General features: G+C 45.0%; 1 protein-coding gene across 1 annotated transcript; it reads right to left on the minus strand.

The window, feature by feature from the left end:
* Nucleotides 1–13325: 13325 nt before the first annotated feature.
* OLIG1 (oligodendrocyte transcription factor 1) lies at nt 13326–14245 on the minus strand. The gene has a single exon (XM_029601750.1). It carries the CDS (start codon nt 14195–14197, stop codon nt 13613–13615), a length of 585 nt encoding a protein of 194 aa, XP_029457610.1. The 5' UTR covers nt 14198–14245; the 3' UTR covers nt 13326–13612.
* Nucleotides 14246–18174: the final 3929 nt, after the last annotated feature.

Below are 18174 nucleotides of genomic sequence, written 5' to 3' on the forward strand. Positions count from 1 at the left end.
GCGTGTGCAAGGTGCATTAGTGTGCACCCCCTTGCGCGCGCTGACCCCGGATTTTATAACATGCGTGCGGGTTGCGCACACAAATGTACGCCCGCGTGTACATCTTAAAATCTGGCCCACAATGTTTATTTCAGTTTGACAAATGAACCAAAAAGAAAAAAAAAAGATTAAACAAAATGAATTCTGAAAAGCAACCCCCCCAAAAACAATAAAAATAAACCAAAATGGGGAATTTCCCTCTACATATCCCTATTACATGGATTCTAAATCACCTCATTGATTTCCGGTTTTCCAGTGGGTTAGACTTAAGCCTTGCATGGCTTGGGTCTTCCCTGTTTGATGGACCATATGGTTCGTTATGTGCCTGTACACATTTGGGTCGATTTGGAAAAGTTGCGCATGTGAAAAACGGGGGTTACGTGCATGGCCGGGCCTTGCGTGCACCGCTCACATTTTCAAAGGTGCCCAGCCATGCACGTAACTCCTGTTACGCGCAGAAGTGCCAGACCAAAGAAAAGGGGCGGTCCAGGAAGCAGAGAGGGGCGGGTCTAGAGGCGGCCATTTGCCACTGTACCGGGAAGACATGGAGGGTGCGCACTAATTGCTACTGCTCCAACTGAATTGGTGGAATAAACTACCACATTTGGTATGCATGTTACCAGATTTAATGTCCTTTAGGTGAGCTAAGAAAAGTTTTGTTTACTGAAAATTAGTAGTGGGCAACTGGGCAATATTTTATTGGATCCCTGTTGATTACTGTTGATATTGTTACATATGTACTTTTGGTAATGTTATGTTGTAATATTTGTTATGTGTATTGGATTATGTATGTTTTATTGTAATATGTCTTGGGCAGTTTTGGAAGGACAGTCAAACTATCAAATTAAATAAAGAAAGAAGGAAAAACATAAAGCTCTAACTCCCATCTACTTTTTCTTTTGGCCCTGGCTTTTTTCTCCAGCTTCTTTGGGTATCCTTGCCACAGAATCACTCTAGGGATAAGTCTGTGAACTGTATCCTTCCTTTTTCCATCATGAGTAAGTAGCACAATTACTAACATAATATGAAAACATTGGGGTGCCCTCTCACTTAACACTATTTTTAATAGTTCACTTCGCTTTACCTACCGCCGGGGTAAAAACCTCCGGGACATGTTGGACATTTTCAGTTATCGATCTGAAAATACACAATTTCAAACTGGAATAGGGCACAAGCCTTGTGGCCAGTGTTCCATGCGTCCCTTGACATTTGTTGTATCAGCTTTTACACATCCAACCACAAAGAGAACTTTTCTGTTGTATGGGTCTTCGGACTGCACCTCTACAGGGATGGTTTAAGTCATATTCTGTCCCTGCCAAAAACTATATGTTGGTAAAACATCCCGCAGGATAAAAACTCGGATGATTGAACACCGCTCAAACATTAAAAATCGTCGAGAGAATGCCCCCCTGGTGGACCACTGGATCCAATGCTCCCACTCTGTTTCAGATTTAAAAATTTTCGTTCTCGATGTGGTTTGTCCTCCCCTGCGGGGGGGGGGGGGGGGGTGTGCCTCAGGGACAAGTACTTTTAAATATATTTATAAATGATCTGGAAAGGGGCACGATGAGTGAGGTGATCAACTTTGCGGATGACAAAATTATGCAGAGTAGTTAAACCTCAAGCGGATTGTGTTGAATTGCAGATGAAATTCAAACAACAGATGAAATAACATGTTATTCAAATATTTATTTATTTATTTATTTAAATTCTTTTAATATACCGATGCTCAAGACCAAGTCTTATCGTACCGGTTTACAATAAACTAGGGGGTAAACCATTTAAACCAGTAAAAAACATTGAGAGCGAAAGTTACATTACAACAGGGAATGTACAACATGGCTTTTGAAGAGAAGTAAGAGGAAAGATTAACAAAGTGATGCACATAGTGAAAAATAGAAGCTAACATTGTGTAACTACAGCAAGGGTTATTTTAGAAGTTACCATCCAGGAAAGAGATCTAGGCACAATAGTGGATAATACATTGCCATAGGGGTTGACTATTTCAATCAAAAAAGCAAAGAGAGAGAATGTTAGGAATTATTAGGAAGGGAATGGCAAATAAGATGATGTATGTCATAATATCTCGGTATTGTTCCATGGTGAGACTGCACCTTGAGAACTGTAGGCAATTCTGGTTGCCACATCTCAAAAAAGATATTTGCACTGGAGAAAGTGTAAAGAAAGGCGACCACAATGATAAGAGGTATGGATAAGATAAGAGGAAAAGCTAAGGAAGTTAGGGTTGTTCAGTTTGAAGAAGAGACAACTGAGGGAGGATATGATAGAGGTCAACAAAATCATGAAAGGACTTGAACAGATTATTGTAAATTGGTTATTTACTCTCTCAGATAATAGAAGGACTAGGGGGCACTCCATGAAGTTAGTAAGTAGCTCACTTATTTTTCACTCAGCGCTGGATGGTAATTCATTGCCAGAGGATGTGGTTATAGCAATTAGGGCCTCATTTTCTAAACGATCACACGCGATAAGGGACGTTTCGCACGCTGCCGGCTAGCACAGGCCCACCCCCATTTCGGCCCCCCGCCCCTCATTCCCTAAAGTATCGCAGGCCTGCGATACTTTAGAAAATGAGGCCCTTAGTGTAACTGGGTTTCAAAAAAGGTTAGGATAAGTTCCTAGAGGAAAAATCCATAAACTGCTATTAATTATTAAGCAATAGCAGCTAGAGATTTATTTAATGTTTGGGTACTTGCCAGGTACTTGTGACTTGGATTGGCCACTGTTGGAAACAGGATACTGGCTTGATGGACCCAGTATGACGTATCTTATGTTATGTACTTTTTAAGCCTGGCACATGCAAAGATGGATGATACCTGAATATGTTGGGCTGGCACGCACTTAGCAGATTTTAAAAGACTCCCGCGTACGCGCATAGCTCCCGCTATGCACACAACTGAAAAGTTCTGATAAAGGGGGGGTGAGGGCATTACTGCATTTCAACTTCAAATCTGCATGTAAATAGTTATGTGCGTGAGCGTGTGTCAGGGTCCCCTGCCACATAACTTTACTTCTGCTAAGGAGGATGTGTAAGTAATAAAATAAAGAAAAATAGATTGATGGGGTTTTAAAGGTAGGAGCTAACAGGGGAAATGGGAGGTTACTACATTAGAGAGGGGTTGGAAGTCCTATCCCTTACGTGGGTGAACTGGAAGTGGCGTCTGTGCACGTGTCTACTAAAATGCCCCCACTTACGCAGTAGAAGCAGCATTTGCGTGCATAGGCACGCGCCCACTTAACTGTGTGCATGGTCAGTCTATTTTTATAACATGTGCGCATATGCACAAATCTTATAAAATGACCACATCCCTGGACACGAACCAAACCATGCACAGGTGCACCCATGCACCCATTTAAAAGTCACCGTCCCTGAGCACTGTACAAATGTACCTGGGCAGAGGACATGAGCTATTCAGTCTTAAAAACAGATAATGAGGCAAAATCTGTTTAACCATCTCTACCTCTTTTGTGGTCATTTCTTTTTTTCCCCAAAAGTGTTATTTCATAGATTTTTTTGTAATAGACTGGAATAAAAGGTCTGCTTTATGCATCTATAGCTAATTTAATAAAACCACCTTCCTATAGAGAGGAATGTTTCCCAGTTTATCACCTTTTACTTTTTTGGAGCGCCTGCAACTTTTAAACCCAGGCTAGCTTCCCAATCCATCCTACAACACCTTTAAAAAAAAAAAAAGAGGACTTCCGGTGGCATGGTGGAGGAGTAGGACACGTTTCTGCAGAGCTCCGTCCTCCCTCCCCCCCTAGCTCATTTTTAAGTGCTTTCTCTGGCGATTATTACACAATTGGACACCGGAATCTGTGTTCTTAGGGAATTGGGCGCTTGGAAATTAGTCTTGGAGTACTGCCCGCAGAACGACCGAGAGGCTATGGCGACGAAACCGCAACAGAAAGGCCCGGAGAGGTATCGCCAAACTGAACTTAAGATGGCGCCGTCGGCCGGCTCCCCCTCGTCCCCCGATACTCGGGATGGTAAAGTCACTGAGGTGGTAGAGGCAGTGGTAGCGGCGTTGGACGAGAAATTCGACAAACTGTACCAGAAGTTTGAGGATATGAGCCAGCTTTTTACGGAATCTAATACGCGGCTGACTGAGGCTGAGACCCGGATCTCGACAGCGGAAGACACACTGCACGCGCTAGAGACTCAGATCACGGCTCTGCGGACGGAGGCTGATAAACAGGCAAAGAAGCTAGATGACCTGGAAAATCGTTCCCGCCGTGGAAACCTGCGTTTTATCGGTTTTCCAGAGGCACTCAAAGACGGTGAGTTACCGGGCATATTAGAGTCTTGGCTCCCGCAGGCCCTCGAACTGCCGCAAACTCATGGGCCTCTCCGCATTGAGCGCGCGCATAGATTAGGGCAGAGACACAACAGCTCTCAGCGCTCCCGCCCGGTCATTGCCAAATTTCTGAATTCGGCACACAAGATGGATGTTTTGCTGGCCTACCGGAGGAAGAAACAGATTGATTATAAGGGCACCTCAATTCTGATCTTTCAGGATTATTCTGCTTTGGTGGCAGCTCAGAGGAAAGCGTTTTCACCGGTGTGCACTCACTTGGCACGTCATAAAATTCCTTTTATGCTCCAATTTCCCGCCAGACTGAGAATTACCTGGCAGAATGACGCTCAATTCTATGAGTCGGCGGACTCAGCTCAACAATTCGTGAATACCTTAAATCTGCCGAGTGGCTGAAGATGTGACACTTTTGAATGGCCGCCATGTTACATTCTGTGGAGAAGATTGCGCCGGACGACCATTTTGGGGACTTCACCACCTCCTGGTTACATGCCTTCCACTAACTTCGATATTGTTTTGGTTTCTCCCCGGAAGGCACCTATTGTTGGACTGGTTTTTGTTCATGTTCAAGTTGTGGTGTTATTTGCTTATATGAGACTGCATAATCTTCCTTTTTGCTTTGCTATATAGCGGGAAGACTTGTCTCATAAGTTGGTCGCCTTTGATTTTCTGGTTTATGGGGGGGGGAGGGAGAGATCCATGCAGAAGGAAGTCTGATTCTCTATGGTTAGAGAATGGGTATTTTTGTTGCGAGGGGGGTTACGGGGTGGTGGGAAGGGGGGGATAGGGACTCGGGGAACAGGGTTTTTCTTAGTTTCTGGGTTAACACAGTTTGGATTCATGTGGGATGTGGGTGGTCTTAGGGGTTTGGGCCTAGGCTGGGGGGCCCAGACTCCATGCTTTTATAACGGTTCATGCTGTTTACCACTTCTAATGCTTCCTTAGTGATGTCCCAATCAGTGCTGAGAGTTGGGTCCTGGAATGTGTCTGGGATCGGTTCCGTGGTAAAACGATATAAAGTACTGCAAGCCTTACAGCGGCACCAGGTGCAAGTCGCGTTTTTGCAGGAAACGAAGTTAGATGCCTCCGAACATCAAAAGCTGCGCAGAATGTGGGTGCAGCAGGTTTTTTCAGCACAAAGTTCTTCCCGGGGAGCGGGGGTTGCTATTTTGGTTGGAAAGCAGGTGTCTTTTCATTTGGACCGAGTGATAGTAGATGACGAGGGGCGATATATTATCTTATGCTGTCAGCTACAGGGCAAGAGTTTTACCCTCTGTAACTTATATGCTCCCAATACCTACACGCATGCTTTCTACACACGCTTGATAGCATTGTTGGCTTCTCATACCCAGGGGCACCTCTTGCTTGGGGGTGATTTTAATTGCGTGTTAGACCCTCAACTGGATCGCTCTACTAAAAAAGCTGGCCCAGGGGATGCACCGTCGAGGGGAATTTCCTTGGTCTGTCAAGCGTTAGATACAATTGATGCATGGCGGACATTTCACCCCTATGATTTGGAATTTACGCACATATCCCGAGCTCATGGCACGGGATCTAGAATTGATTATCTTTTAACTGGTGTCAGAGACTTTGCCCAGGTGTTAAGGGTGGAGCTGGGCCCGCTAGTGATCTCTGATCACACTCCTGTATTTTTGGATTTCCTAGCAAAGCCCTTGGATTCCTCCTCACCGTTTTGGCGATTTCCACACCGCCTCCTTGGGGACGGACCATTTCGAGAGTATTTAGTCCAGCAGTGGACAGACTATGTAACTAATAACAAGCAGCACGAGTCTACTCCATTGTTGTTTTGGGAGACCGCGAAAGCGGTACTCCGAGGGGCATTGATAGCTTATACTGCTCGTACCCATAAGGCTAAATTGGCACGTATTCGTCTGTTGGAGGAACGGTTACGGAAAGCTAAATGTGCTTATGAGCGGATTCCCTCGCCAAATCATAAATCGATGCTATATACTGTAATGCATGAGCTCAATTCCCTTCTGTATGAATGGGCGAGGAAATCAGCTTTTTATTTTAGGGCAAAGTATTACCATCAGGGCAATAAGTCAGGACGGCTTTTAGCCAATATGACTAAGTCTTGGCGAAGTAGAACACATGTTGCGGCATTACAAACTCCCACGGGCACGCTTGTGAACAAAGTCAAAGACATGGGAGACCTTTTCTGTGATTACTATCGGCAGCTCTATAGAGCTGACTCCGTTCCTCCAGCGGACATTGAGGCTTATCTTGCACAGTCTGGTCTCCCCCGTTTAACCACCGCTCAGCTGGAGCTCCTAGATCAACCCATACAGCCAAAAGAACTCCAGTTAGCAATTAAGAGGGCGAAGCCTCTAAAGGCGCCGGGTCCTGACGGATACCCGGCTGAATTTTATAAAATTCTTTCCACACAAATTGTTCTGCCGCTCGCTCAGATGCTCAATGATATCATTGAACACCCGACTTCTCCTTTGTATCGTAACCAGGCGTATATAACAGTCATACCCAAGGCCGGAAGGGATCCTACTTTGCCAGCCTCTTATAGGCCGATCTCCCTCCTCAACTTTGATATAAAACTTTTGGCGAAAGTTATGGCGACTCGCCTGTCGACTCTCCTACCTGGTATTATTCATGAGGACCAGGTGGGATTTGTCAAGGATCGCAGCTCTTCCTCTAATGTCAGGAAGGTGTTATCCTCTTTAGAAACATGCCATTGGCAGGGTATTCCCTCTATCCTAATCAGTTTCGACGCAGAAAAGGCATTTGATCGGGTGGGATGGCCTTTTATGTTTACAGTGTTGGACTCCTTGGGTATTACTGGTTATTTTAGGCTGGCGATTCAAGCATTATATCACCACCCGGTTGCATCTATATTGTTGAATGGCACGCTGACAGACTCGTTTCCCATATGCCGGGGCACGCGTCAAGGCTGCCCTCTTTCCCCGCTTTTATTTATCCTCACATTAGAGCCCTTGTTGAATAAGATACGACACAATCCACTGATTAAGGGTATCTCACCACGCCCTGGGGAGCCTGCCTCTTATAAGTTAGTTGCATTTGCGGATGATCTCCTCGTTCATCTCAGCTCCCCACATACCTCCTGGGAGGCGCTCATAGGGGACATGGATAGATATGGCTCGCTGGCTGGCCTCAAGCTAAATTTAGATAAATCTTTATACTTACTGACCATGCCTGGCTCCCAAACGTGGATACCGGACAACTTTCCCATCCCTCAGGCGACTCATTTTATTAAATACTTGGGGGTGCTATTGCCAAAAACTCCTCATCTACTACACTTACTTAATTTTAAAACTTTAATGAGACAGACTGTGGACCTGCTGACTCGGTGGGCTCACCTTCCCCTCACGTTGGCTGGACGAATAGCTTTATATAACATGCTTGTCTTTCCTAAGTGGTTGTATGTCATGCAACTTCTTCCCATTGTTTGGACGAGACGTGACTTACAGGCCCAGGATGCTCAGCTACGAAAATTTTTCTGGCAGGGTAAGAAACCACGGATAGCCTTACAGACTCTCCGTTTATCCAAGAAAAGGGGTGGCTGGGGACTCCCTGATTTGAAAGTCTACAGTGTCGCCTGTCAATTGCGCCATGTTGCGGATTGGCTGATGACAACGTCTTACTACACTCCTCTAATGGTGGAACAAGCTAGGGTACATCCACTGAGTCTTGCCTATATCTTGCATAAACCGTTGGCCCAGCTCCCGATACACTTAAGGACTAGTGTGTTAATTTGGCCGACGTACGTGGCGTGGAGATGGGCTTCTCAGCGTTTTAAGTATCCCCGGGCAGTTACCCATTTTCTGCCCTTACGGGGCAATTTGGATTTCCCACCAGGTATTCAGGGCAGGGTCTTTAGATCTTGGTATGAGAGAGGCATTAAATCTGTCTGGCAATTAGTTGATGACTCCAATCAGATGCTTTCTTTTTCTCAGTTGAAAGACCACTATGGCCTATCTAATGTCCATTTCTATGCATACTTGCAGGTTCGACACTATATTCATACCTTGCGCTTACCGGATCCGCACCATCCTGCTTGGGAGCTTTTATCAGATTTTTTAGATATGGTTGACCCCACCCGACACAGGCTCTCCTTTTGGTACAACCTGCTAGAGGCTCACCGGGATCCTCCTTTGTGGGAGAGGGTGGTAGCTGGATGGAACAGGGAATTGGGAACTTCCCTCACTTCGCCTTACTATCGTCAGTGTTTTTCGCGAGCTACTTTTTTCTCTGTCCCCCTCCCTTTACGGGAGCTGCAATTCAAATTTTTACATAGATTTTATGTGGCCCCAGCGCAAGCGTGTAAGATGGGGAAAGGTGGTACAGGATGTTGTTTAAAGTGTGGAGCTCCCCGAGGTACTCTGGGTCACCTGTTTTGGTCCTACCCTCAGATTAGTTCTTTTTGGCGACAGGTGCATCTCTATCTCCAACAGACATGTGCTCTACGCTTTGCGTTTCATTTTAATGTTTTTCTCTGGGATGATAGCCGAGGCATAACTTTTTCTAAGCCGACTACGAGGTGGTGGTTTCGTATGGTGATCTTATTGGCGAAGAAATGTATCCTGCAAAAGTGGATAGTCGCTGACCCCCCAACCTTAACGCAACTCCGCAATGTAATCCATCAGACTTGTCTGCTGGATAAGTATATTGCTAGGGTTGAGTGGTTCCGACCTTGTATACATTTTGTGAATCGCTGGGAAACATATCTCAACTTTGTCTCCCCTACGGTGCGCAGTTCACTCCTTAATAACTTGCCAGTGGGGTGAACTGAGGGAGGATTAACAACCTACGTCTCTCTTTTGATAATAGACCTTACCCATTAACCTATTTGTTTCTTATGACCGATGTCCCGAGGGTGGTGGGGGGGGGGGGGGGGGGAGGGATGGGGGACCTGTTTAACTATATGTAGAGTTTTTGGAGTTTTCTCCATCGCTGTTTTCTGGCCTAAAAGAGTGTGGCTGGAAGTCAGTATATGTGGAATTAGTTCTCCCTATTTGCACTGTACATACACTTGTGGGTATAAGAAAATGTGACTATTGGTGTTGTGTAGTAGAGCTTGTTTGTTGATTTTGTCACTGCTATAAAAATAAATAATTAAAAAAAAAAAAAAAAAAGAAAGAAAAACTACACACAAATGAATAATTTTATCACATTCCAAAAACTGGCAGCTTAATCAAGTTTTTCTCTAGGTCTTTTACTTACATGGGCCTGGCTAGATGCGATACAAATGCAAGGAGGGAGCTAATCCTCTTACTGCACTATAAGGTCAATGCAATACCATGTGCTGCAGCTTAACATGCGATTGGATGCACATCCATAACCCCCAATGCAATACGGTGATTAGCTCGTCCAAAACATGCATAGCTAATAGCACTCATCACATGCAAAGTACATGTAAATGAGGCTATTAGCTAATCCCCACAATTCAAAACATTTCCTGTATGGCCAATGAGCCCATTGCAACATGGCAAATTTTTATGCCAGCCCGGGGTTGGCGTAAAGGTTTGCCACACTTAAGGGCTCAGTGATAAAACAGATTTCTGCTTTCTGTGATTCCTCCTACTATCGTTGCAATACTAAGTTGGAGAAACCACAAAGTGGAATCGTTAAAAAAAAAAAAGTCACAAAAAAAAAATACTAAATTTCTGGGCACCCAATATACCGTCCAGGCCATGGATTTTGTGCCAGTAGTGGGTGAAAACGGACACTCATCTTGAGCATCCATTTCCTAACCTGCTACTGACAGCCACCTTTCCCTGGGCGCCTGATGCTGAGGAGGCGCTAGGGACACAATTTCTCCTACCGCTTCCTTTTTACCGCAGCAGTTCATTTTAATATTAAATCATGCGCCCAGCAGAGATGGATCGGCACGCATTAGAAGAGCGGGTGTTCATGTCCTCTTTCTAAAGGACATGCGACATGACTTGGCATCACTGTTCTGAGGAGAAAGTCAGTAGTGCAGGGTCCTTGTAGCTTCATCCAGCAGAGTTCCCAAACAGAAAAACAACAACAACAAAAAAAAAACTTAGAATGAGACCTTACACAGACAAAAGAAAGACAACATATAGGCCTACAGAGAAAACTTGTCATATAACATTCAAGCTTCCTGTGGAGCAGTATCATTTGTGTACTTCTGGAAAACTTTGATAGGACTATTGGACTGACCGTTTTAGATAATGGTTATTGCTGTTTTAGTTTATTGTAATTGTCATTATTGTAAGTCACTTAGGCCTAGATTCATCATTTTGCGATAAATATGAGAAGTCCCTGGACAGGCTTTTATCGCATTTTGGGCTGGGGAGAGGCTCACCAAAAAAGTTAACTATTTATAGCACTGTAAAAGGAGGCACTAGTAACTTGGGATGAGGTTTGGGGCGGCAGTTTAACATGCACAGTCATATGTAGGAACAGCACAGTTATCAGTGAAGATTTCAGTGAACGGATGAAAGATTTCAGTGAAGGGATGAAAGGTGAAAGAAGAGTAGATTTGCTCAGCAAATCTACTCTTCTTTCACCTTTCATCCCTCCAAATCACATTAAATCTTCACTGATAACTGTGCTGTTCCTACTTATGACGGTACATGTAAAATTGCTCCCTAAGCCCCAACTCACCCCAAGTATATAATACCCCCTCTTACAGTAGTATAAAGAGTTAAAAAATCAGTGGACCTCCACAGAGGCTCTCTCTCTCCTCCCGAAACATGATTTGCGATAAATCCCGTTTTGGCCACAACGCACAGCTATCGCAGGCATAACGCTCAGAAAAAAGGTGCAGTTATTTCCGGCCTTCAATCCTGCGACAGCGTGCATTAAGTTATTGTTCGCAATGTTAATCAGCCCTAGTTTCCATTTATTCCGTCCAAACTCCTCCCACTTGAATACGTTTTTCAAATTTGCATACGCATTTCACGATCAGATATTTATCGCATGCGTTATCGCGGGCATTAGGGCCTGTACGCAATTTGATGAATGACCTCATTAGTTTTTTGTTTTGTTTTTTAACTAAGGTTACTAATACATTTAAATACATAAATAAATGACTGATCTGTGCACCAAAGGATAAGAGTGAAGGGTGGGTGCAATTTACACTATGTGCACCAATGGAAAAGCATCTATAACAATAATAAAAAAAATAATCCACCCCAAAAAAACGTTTTGACGTTTAAAAACTGCTAGATCTTGAATGGTCTTCTGAAAATCAATATTTTTTTTATCCCGGTGTCTCTTATTTTGATGGCGGATAGATGTGAAATGGATAGCCTGTTCTCAAATTCTCATCATAGCTTGATCAGTGTTTTCTATAGTGCCCATTACAATCACTTATGGCACCCCCAAGGATGTAACAGAAACCCAAGGGGTGCCAACCTGTAATAACTAGTTAGGAGAATACTGTACCTTTATAGTGGTCATTGACACTCAAGTGCACAATTATTAGCAAATAAGCTGAACAAGAGACATTTTCTTCATGCATTTTATTTTGACTGATTACAAGTGTTCAGTTTCAAGTGCACAAAGCAATACATAGATGAGTGAAGAATCTGCTTGCCTATAGAAAATACTATAGCATTTTTGTGGCAGATTATTTTTACATGTAACCTACAAGTAAAATTAGGGAAAACAACAAAGGTGCAATTGCATGAACAAACTGGAAAAAGTATTTTTGTTTTGATAAAATATCAACAGCTCTTTGAAGGGTCTGTTATTCAAGGCAGCTGTACTTGAAAATAAAATTGTATTAAGCAAAATCCCTTTCTTTCTGTTCTGATTTACATGTTTTGAGACACCAGAAATGCTCAAAAGCAGTGAAAACCTCTTTTCTCCCAACATTGTTCATCTAAGGAAATCCAGCAGCTGCTGTGCTGATCTATGCCACATCTCTGTGCTGGCATCCCACAGCTAGATGTAAAAGAATGAGTGTGGCACAAACAGCCCCAGAGCAACTCTCAGAAGGATGTGTTTAAAAAAACATGGCCCGTAGCCACCATAAGAAAGCATACTTCACTGATTTGTAAAAAAAAAAAAGTAAAAGAAATAGAGAGCCACTAAATAAAGGAGACTATGGAAGAAGAATAAAGGAACTGTTCTCTTTTAGAGAACCTGACTGCTGTGTTAATCACCTGCTAGAAGGCCAAGCAACGTATGATCTCTAACCTAGTAGCTCCTCCATTCCCATCCAAAACAAGATTTTACGGGCTTGTGAATAATTATTACAGCAAGTCATGCTTCACTACTGATCTGGCATTTTGAAAGCTCTATATAATCACTCTTTAGGATGATCAGCAACATTGTCAAGAGACAGGGCTCTGATTATAATATGGCTACCACATTCCTCTCCTCCAAAGCAAATTTATGGCTGCCCTTTTTTTGTTTGTTTCTCACAATAGAAATAATTTTCAAAAGGTTTTGCACAAGTAAGTGGGTTTTTGAAAATTACCTCCAATGTGTTTATTAAATAATTACAGCATATTGTATGCAATTTATCATGAGAAAGCTTATTATAAACCATGTGGAATTGTTAAAAACCTTTCCCCAAAATATTCATTTTGGTGTTGGAGATGCTCATGCCTTACAAAAAGGAACCTTGAGCATGGCAGCATATAAATACGCTTAAAAATTAAATTTAAAAAAAATCTGCCAAGGTTTAAAACCAAAACTTTTTTTTCAAAACGATCATAGCCTTTGTTTACTGGATAACAAGTCAGAGCCCATAAACATTATAAAATAATGGAAACATGAAAATCTGAACTCTTCAAAGCAACGGATCTCTAGTTTCTCTATTTTTTTTTTTTTTTTAGCCGGTCCTTTTCACCCCTAGGGTTTAAAGGACATAACAGTATAACAGAAAAACATCAAATCCAGAAAACCTGAAGTTTCATTGTCATAAATGAGAGGCAGTGCCCTCATACCTGGGCTGCTGTGCCAATCCTGTACTGCAACTGATGGTATAAATGAGCCCAGCTTCTCGGGTATGCAAACAGTACACTTGCAGTCTATTATTTTTTTTTCTCTTTCTGTTGGAAGAATCTTGATTTGAGTTTGTGTTCTTGATCTGACAGAGAAAGAAAGTAGTGCTCTTTTTAGGAGTACAAGCAGTGGAGGTGTTGCAGGTCTTTGTGGGGCGAGGGTCTCTCTTCTGCATTGCTCCAGCTCGATAGGGACCCCCCCCTCCATCCCATGGCCCCCTGATGCACATAAACCGTCTCCGTCCTGCAAGGTGGGGGACTTTACTTGGACAGCGGTGCCAGGGGTAGGAACGTGGGCAGCCTGCAGACCACACAGCTGCAGAGTGCACCCCCTGTTGGTGGCAACTGGTACTGCGGGCGGTCTGGCTCCTCCAGGGCCACAGACAAGTACTTGCTGCAGCGCACGGGCTCCGGAGCCCTGAGAAAGACAGAGCCTGGAGTGGCAAAGAGGGGCAGCAGGAGGCGTGGAGTTGTGGGGCCATTGAGCTCGCCCAGGAGCCGCCGCAGCTCCTGCAGCGAGCTGCCCAGCAGCACGATGTAATTGCGGGCCAGAAGCAGTGTAGCAATCTTGGAGAGCTTCCTCCCAGGGGAGCTATGGCAGTGGGCAGCAGAGTAAGGCAGGATCACTTCCCGCAGGGCGTCCATGGCCACATTCAGGTCCTGCATCCTTCTCCGTTCCCTGCTGTTGATCTTGCTCCGCAGCAGCTGCTGCCCCCCTGGCCCAGGGGCGTTCATGGCAGCTCCAGGCTGCTCCTGCTCTGAGAACCCCTGGCTGTAGCTGCTGGCAGCGGCGAGCTCCGATCGGTCAGGTCCCAGCTGCGCTTCCTCGTGTCCCAGTCTTAACATCTTACTCCAGCTTTTAGGATCGGGAGCTCTGGAGCACGACCTTAGCCAGCCCCGGGGGCAAGTTCTGATGGCAAGTCACGTCCGGCTAGTTGAAGCCTTGCTCAGTGCGGGAAGATCTGGACTCTGGCTGTTGATTCTGTTTATTTTTGGCAGGTTTCAGGGGTGAAATGAAGTCAGAGGAGTTCTGGCAATAACTCTTGAAAGCTGATAAAAGAATGAGAGGGAGCCAAGCCCAGCCCAGCCACAGCATAAGACACCTCTCACTGGCTCGCTGTGAGCTACATCTCCAGCTTGTAGAACTGAGACCTGCTGCAGAAAAACAAGACATTCATTGTAAGCCAGGCTTCGGTTCATCTTTCATCTTCACAAAATTCCCATGGATTAAATGGAAAAGCAGTTCTCCTCTTTTCTGAAATCAAAAGAATAAGTTTCTGATTTTCAAAACAAAAAAGATCAGTATTTGGATGTAATTTTCTTTCATCCTCTCCTAGTTTGGCAGTAAACATCTTCATATTACAGGCCACGTGATCTAAACTGTTCGCAATGTAGCTTTGATGGATGTTCCTTAAAATGGAACTACCTGTCTGCAGAATCACTAGCAAGGAGGGTCAGGTATGAGACTAATATATTTGGCTTTCTTAAAGTGCCATTCATCCAGAGATTATCTCAACAATACTGTAATGCTCCAGAAACACAAACAACCCACCTCTGGGGTATTCCCCACTTTTGGTACTGCTTGACAGCTTGCAGGAAGCGCGGAAAGAAGAATATTCTATTACTGTAAAGCGGGTGACTGCAGACGGGTAAGCAGCTGAAGTTTCCCCTCTGTTTTTCCCAGGCCACAGTGTTGCTGCCCCCAATCTATGGGAGCACTTGTCTAAGAAACCTCCACCTTCAGTTAGGTAAATACAATTTTAAACAAGATGCTAAAGCAGCGTCATACCCAATCAATGCTGTTCCCAGAGACAGGAATGGCAGGCTGGAGGCCAGGCAAAGAAAGACAAATTAGAACAGGAATGGGACTGCTAACTAAGCACAGTACAGGGAGTATGTACAATTCTGAACCTCCCATTCAAATACTTACTTTAACAGGTGTCTGAACCAATGCTTCACTTTCTTACAAAAGTCATTTTATTGTGGTTGGAACACTTCAAGTTTTGAAGGTTCAAGGAACTTTAGCAAGGTTAATACAAGCCTCAACAACTTTACAACAGATTAACTTTTCTACCCTTATAACTGTTTAGAGTACTCAAATTCTGCATCCGGCGTTTATAAACAGTGAACTCGAGTTAAGTAAGCAGCAAGAAAGCCATATGGATTATTTATATTATTTATTTAGAATTAGCTCGTTTCTTTTCATTGGTAGCTCAAGACTTCTACGAATACAATACCCTCTCCTTTTCTTCCTACAGCTTCTCAAGGGATTGCATTTGCGTTTTCCCTTGAAACAAGCGAAAATATCTTAAAAAGCGGTTATTACTTTCAAACTTATTTTAAGATAGCCCAGGGTGTATCTGTAATTAACCAGCCCCATCCAAAAAAATCGACAAAAGCGGCCCATGCACAGGAACCTTCTGCCGCCCCCCTCCAAACAAACACAGTCCGATCAGATTTTGTGCAAGACTGAGTGTGAGGCTCACGTGTTTGTGGAGGTGCACCAGCTGCTGCTGCTGCTGCTCCGGGAGATGAAGGCACCTCCCAGCCCTCTGGATTCTCTTGTGCTTCGGCCCTAACCTATTCTCAGGCCGCACTCCCACCAAGCCTCGCCGTGCCTGTCCACGGGCACGACCATCTTCCGCCGATGACCTAGAGGTAAACTGGAAAGGACGTTTCCTTTCCATCCCCTGAGGTAGTCTGCGAGGTGGCCAATTATCCTCGGGAAGCGGTAGGCTTCCAACAGGTCCGCATCCTTCTCTAAAAGACAAACCGCGCAAAACTAGTCGCCGGCAGGCATTCAAATTCCGAAACGTATCTCCCACACACACATACACACAACTGGGGGGAGGGGGGGTGTCCTCCCCACTCCTCCCAGGGGGATTCGGCTGGAAACTAGACCAGGCACGCGGCGTTCCGCAGCTGCCGCTCGCACACAAAACACGGCGACGGCGCAAGCGTCCCCGACCCCTCTCACACCAAAGCCCGGCTCCTTCGAAACCTCCTCTTGAGCACCTGAACAGGAACCGTTTCAGGGAGCTTACACATGAGGTACGCATGAAATGTCACCTCTAATAGGTTTTGCGGGTTTCTACTATTTATTTATTTAACACATTTATATACCGTTTTACCAATCAAAGACTGAACAAAGCGGTTTACAGCCATAAAAATCAAAATCAAAATAATAATAATAAATTCAATAAACTAAAATATAAAAGACAGAATAAAAATACAAATAATATCTTGATCAATAAAATTAAAATCTCTAAAAGGAATAAAACTATTACATTATAAAAAAACACAGAGAGAACTGTCTCCCCGCCTCACTCTGAGGGTCAGCTAACCGCAACCGATAGTATTCGTTCCAGTCTGGCCCTTCTCTCCCGCCCATGCACAGGACGTTTGTTCTCCACAAACAACATACTTTTTAAACTCATTTTCCACCTGTGGACAGAATTGTTTCTGAAGGGCTCAGACTGAACATTGTAAACCGTCTCATTGTTCTTTTTTTACTGTGCTTTCGGCCAGTCGGGTTTTTGGAAAGGGGTTGTGTATAACCTTTTACTTAATTAACACTTTTTTCTTTCAATTTTTAGAAGCATGTTTCAATCCTGAACTCCCCTGGTTCCAAGAGGACCACTGCCAGCTCTCAGATTCATAACTTTACTTCCACTGAGGCAATGCCACACAACCCAAAAGAATTTCTTTAACAGTCGGTTCTACTTCCCATAGAACTAAATGAAGCTCTACATTTAATTTTGTTTTGGGTCATGCCTTTCAGCAGGTAAAAACCCATACTCAAAGGGGCGGATTTTCAGAGCCCTGCTCGCCTAAATCCGCCTAAATCCGGGCGGATTTAGGCGAGCAGGGCCCTGCGCGCCGGTGCGCCTATGTTCAATAGGCCTACCGGCGTGCGCAGACCCCGGGACTCGCGTAAGTCCCGGGGTTTGGCGAGGGGGGCGTGTCGGGGGCGGGCCCGGTCGGCGCGGCGTTTTGGGGGCGTGTCGGCAGCGTTTTGGGGGCGGGCCCGGGGGTGTGGTTACAGCCGGGAGCGGTCCGGGGGCGTGGCCGCGCCCTCCGTACCTGCCCCCAGGTTGCGTCCCGGCGCGCTAGCGGCCCGCTGGCGCGCGGGGATTTACGTCTCCCTCCGGGAGGTGTAAATCCCCCGACAAAGGTAAGGGGGGGGGGTTTAGACAGGGCCGGGCGGGTGGGTTAGGTAGGGGAAGGGAGGGGAAGGTGAGGGGAGGGCAAAAGAAAGTTCCCTCCGAGGCCGCTCCGATTTCGGAGCGGCCTCGGAGGGAACGGGGGTAGGCTGCGCGGCTCGGCTCGCGCCGGCTATACAGAATCGATAGCCTTGCGCGCGCCGATGCAGGATTTTAGCGGATACGCGCGGCTACGCGCGTATCTACTAAAATCCCACATACTTTTGCTTGCGCCTGATGCGCCAGCAAAAGTACGCCAATTCGCGCGGTTTGGAAATCTACCCCAATGTGTGCAACAGTTCAATCATAAAATGCAATGCATAATGTATATTACAATAACATCAAATACAAAATTAAGGCCCTGACAACCCCACTCTCACTAGGGAGGTAGGGGGCTAAAATACATCTAATTATAAACCTCACACCTATCAAAACCTTCACTCCACCCAATCCCTACAAACTACCAGATCTTAAACCTGTAGTCTTCTGGGTGCTTCTGAGGGGTGAGCTCCTGATGGTCCCCCCTTCTGGGGCAACCTTAAAATGTCCCTCCAGATGACATCAGCAGGGAGGGGTAGAGCCAAGGCTGGCACAACAGAATGGAAAATCTTTAGCTGGGGC

This window comes from Rhinatrema bivittatum, chromosome 5 (assembly GCF_901001135.1).
Source record: "Rhinatrema bivittatum chromosome 5, aRhiBiv1.1, whole genome shotgun sequence".
Taxonomy (NCBI): domain Eukaryota; kingdom Metazoa; phylum Chordata; class Amphibia; order Gymnophiona; family Rhinatrematidae; genus Rhinatrema; species Rhinatrema bivittatum.

What these genes read in the sequence shown, in the direction of transcription:
- OLIG1 (XM_029601750.1), bottom strand. Translation starts at nt 14,197, where the DNA reads ATGTTAAGACTGGGACACGAGGAAGCGCAGCTGGGACCTGACCGATCG.